General features: G+C 52.3%; 1 protein-coding gene across 1 annotated transcript in view; it reads right to left on the bottom strand.

Annotated features, from left to right (window-relative positions):
• The window catches only part of GDI2 (GDP dissociation inhibitor 2), an 8,122-nt gene that overhangs the window by 3,689 nt on the left and 1,184 nt on the right, over nt 1-3,249 (bottom strand). The window contains exons 3-7 of the mRNA XM_057387813.1: nt 2,967-3,101; nt 1,698-1,896; nt 1,327-1,458; nt 801-900; nt 18-189 (exon numbers count right to left, since the gene is read on the bottom strand). Coding sequence (XP_057243796.1) covers nt 18-189; nt 801-900; nt 1,327-1,458; nt 1,698-1,896; nt 2,967-3,101 — 738 coding nt within the window. The remainder of the gene's footprint in view (nt 1-17; nt 190-800; nt 901-1,326; nt 1,459-1,697; nt 1,897-2,966; nt 3,102-3,249) is intronic.

Genomic DNA, 3,249 nt, shown 5'->3' with positions numbered 1-3,249 from the left:
AGCGGCTCGGCCCACACCTGATTTCCGGTTGACCTGGTTCTGTGGAATGATGATCTGGCACGAGTTGGCATCGTTTGTGTTCTTGATGGGATGGCTCAGGATGCAGATTACCCGGATCACCTGGCCCACCTTGGTCACGCGGTCTGACACGTAGCTGGGGTCGCAGATGAGCTGTTTGCAGCGAGCAACCTGAGAGCAACCACGGGAAAATCGTCACTCAGCTCACAGCAAAAATCATTTCCCAGTAAATAATTTAATATTTCATCGATGTGAAGCCTCCAGGCTGCTCACACTTGGTACATCAGGCCCTAGCAGGGATTGTCACCTCTGTTCCTGGCCAGGACACGCCACTGCCACCCCGAGGACACGTTATCCCACCAGCAAGTGCTGAACTGTCCCGAGTGCCTGCTCAGGCAGTCAGGAGCACATTCAGAGCTCCCACACAGCCTGCATGCAGCATTCCCAGTTTTCTCCAGCCAGGTGGAAGAGAAGCTGCGGGAAGGCCACGTGCCAGCTGCCAGAGCAGCTCCAAATGCCAAGGGCAGAGCTGCTCCAGGTTGGACACAAGGAACAGCTCCCTTCCCGCTCCTGATTCACCCCCTGCCAGCCCAGGGAGCCTTCACCCAGCTCCTGGAACTGCAATGTCCTCACTCCACACTACCAGGACATCTTTGGAATCTGCCCCAGCCCAGCAGGTTGGGGCCCTGGCCTTAGGAAAGGGTTTTCTCTCTATTTGTTCTGATCAAACCCCAAACCCCTGCGTTTTGAGGGGCAGGATGTGGGGTGGGAAGGGACCGTACCTCCCCCTCGGACTTGACCCCGACCACTTTGCCATTCTCTATGACGATCTCCTCGATGGGCTTGTTGAGCATGTAGGTGCCTCCATAGATTGCACTGAGCCTGCAAAGGAAAATCCCATCAGCACCTCCCACTGCTCCATGGCTGGATTTTAACAGCCCTTCCAGCCCTGGGCTGCTCCACTGAGATAAACTTCACCTCACACTCACACCTCCCCAAAATACTCTGCTCAAACACAAGGGATGAACACTCTACCAACAGCATCTCTGAGCAAAATCCACAGGTGAACAAACCCAGAAAGATGGAATGTCACATGGAGGAATCCCCTCTTAATGAACACAGTGAGAGAACCATTCAGGACCACAGAGTTTCCATGCAGCATCACATTCTGGAAGCTCAGGCACTGACTCCACCCAACTCCACACATCAACTCCACCCATCCAACTCCACCCATCGATTCCCTCCAGCTCCACCCATCCAGCTCCGCACCCCACCGCAGGAACCACGGAGCCAAAGCCAAGTGCTCACCTTGCAAATCCCTGGGGCAGCTCTCCAAGGCCATAGAGGGGGTACAGGTAGGGGCTCTTCCCGTATCGAGCCAGTGACTCACTGTACAGCTTAATCCTGTTGATTGTTTCTTGGCAGGGTTGATCTAGATAGCTGAAAAGGACAGGTACACCGTTTGGGATGTTTCCCAAAACGAAACTTCCAGCAGAATACTCTGGAAAGCAAAATATTTACTTCCCATGAAGTTTCCTTCCCCTCCCTCCAGCTGCTACTGGGAGTTCCCTTTCAGGAGCACTCAGTGTCACACGTTTTACTATGGAAGCCTCAAAGTTAAAATGATCCATCAGCTCCCCGAAATCCCAGGATTTGGGGAGTAACCAAMCCCCACTTACTCATCAGTCCTGTAGAGAGCAAGGGCGTGGCCTGTGAAGTCTATGACATCTTGGCCCAGGTCAAACTTCTTGTACACATCCCTCATGGTGGTTTTCTTGGGATCGACGCCCTCGAAGGTGCGCGGGTCGTTCTCGTCGAAGTTGGCCACGTACACCAGGAATTTCCTGAACCGGCGCTTCTCGAACAAACCCATTAAGCCTAAAAGCAACGTTTGGTCAGGATTCAGCAGCTCAGTGGCTTTTGTGGCTTTTCCATTGCCACAGAGTATCAACAGTGGTTAAGAAGTGCTGAGCGTTTCAAACAGGGAGTGGTTTGGGTTGGAAGGGGGACCTTAAAGGACATTATTTCCAACGCCATGGACACCTTTCACTGTCCCAGGGTGCTCCAACCTGGCCTGGAAAAGTTGCAGGGCAGCCACAGCATCTCTGGGAATTCMTCCCAGCCAGGAATTCCTTCCCAAGATCCCACCCAACCCTGCCCTCCTTCAGCTTAAGGCCATTTTCCTTTGTCCTGTCACTTCAAATCTCAAACACCAGGCTGGACAAGGCACTATCTGTGCACTTGAAATTCTCCACAGATTTCAGAAACAAGACTGGGCTTGCTGGGAYGTGAGGGCAGAGGCAGCAGCTCCACTCCTGCCAGGACGAGTCTCTCTGAGACCTCACCGTGGCCAAAGTGAAGGAATGAGTGAATCCTTCAGCAAACAGGAACATCTGCCATGAGGAAGGCTCAGACCCAGAGTTAAACTGCAGAGTCATTTTATCAGACGGTTTTTCAGAGGTGCTACTGAACACATCCCACGTCTGGAGCTCATGGAATGCCCTCTGCCAGACCCCGATGGGTTTCACCACACTATTATTAGTTTTATTTGAAGGGTGAAATTTAAGTAGGCAACAATTAAGGTTTGAGGTGCCACATGTCGGAATGAGTCATTCCAATTTGCCTGCCATGTTTTTCACACACACCATTCCAACAAGGACCCAACACCAAATATTTATGGCAGAGCTGGGAGCAGCAGCCCCCAATGGAACCTCTTGAGGAAGGAAAATACTGCCAGATTCCCACAGGAATCTCACAGAACAGGAAGCTGCAAAAAACAGGGCTCAGGAAGCCCAAGGCTCGCACTGCAAGTGGTGTTTGAAATCAAAAAGGTGCAGGAGAACCCTGAGGATGCTCCACAACGCTTGAGGAGCATCAAGAATATCCCAAGAGGTGGGGTTTGCCTCTGTTTAGGGGTTCAGAGGGAACAAAGAAGGTGCAGCACTCACTGGAGGCCAAAGCTTCTGCCTCAGTGGAAGGAACTTTGTAGATCTTTCCTCCCTTGTAGACGAAGCTCCCCTCGATCACCTTGAAGTCCAAGTAACGAGTGACTTCTGTGTAGAGCAGCATCTTTACCAACTGACCTGCAAGGGGGTTTGGAAGCGGTCAAAGCAGGGCACAGCAGCTCCCAAGGCAGCTCTTCCAATACAACCCACCCTTCCCCACGTTCCAATCCCTGCAGGGTGCAGGAAAGCTGGGACTAAAGCAGCCGAGCCTTGCTGGGATCTATCA

This window comes from Malurus melanocephalus, unplaced genomic scaffold, assembly GCF_030028575.1.
Source record: "Malurus melanocephalus ecotype Western Australia unplaced genomic scaffold, MMel_1.1 scaffold_1385, whole genome shotgun sequence".
NCBI lineage: Eukaryota > Metazoa > Chordata > Aves > Passeriformes > Maluridae > Malurus > Malurus melanocephalus.
This window is presented reverse-complemented; position numbering and strand designations above follow the sequence as displayed.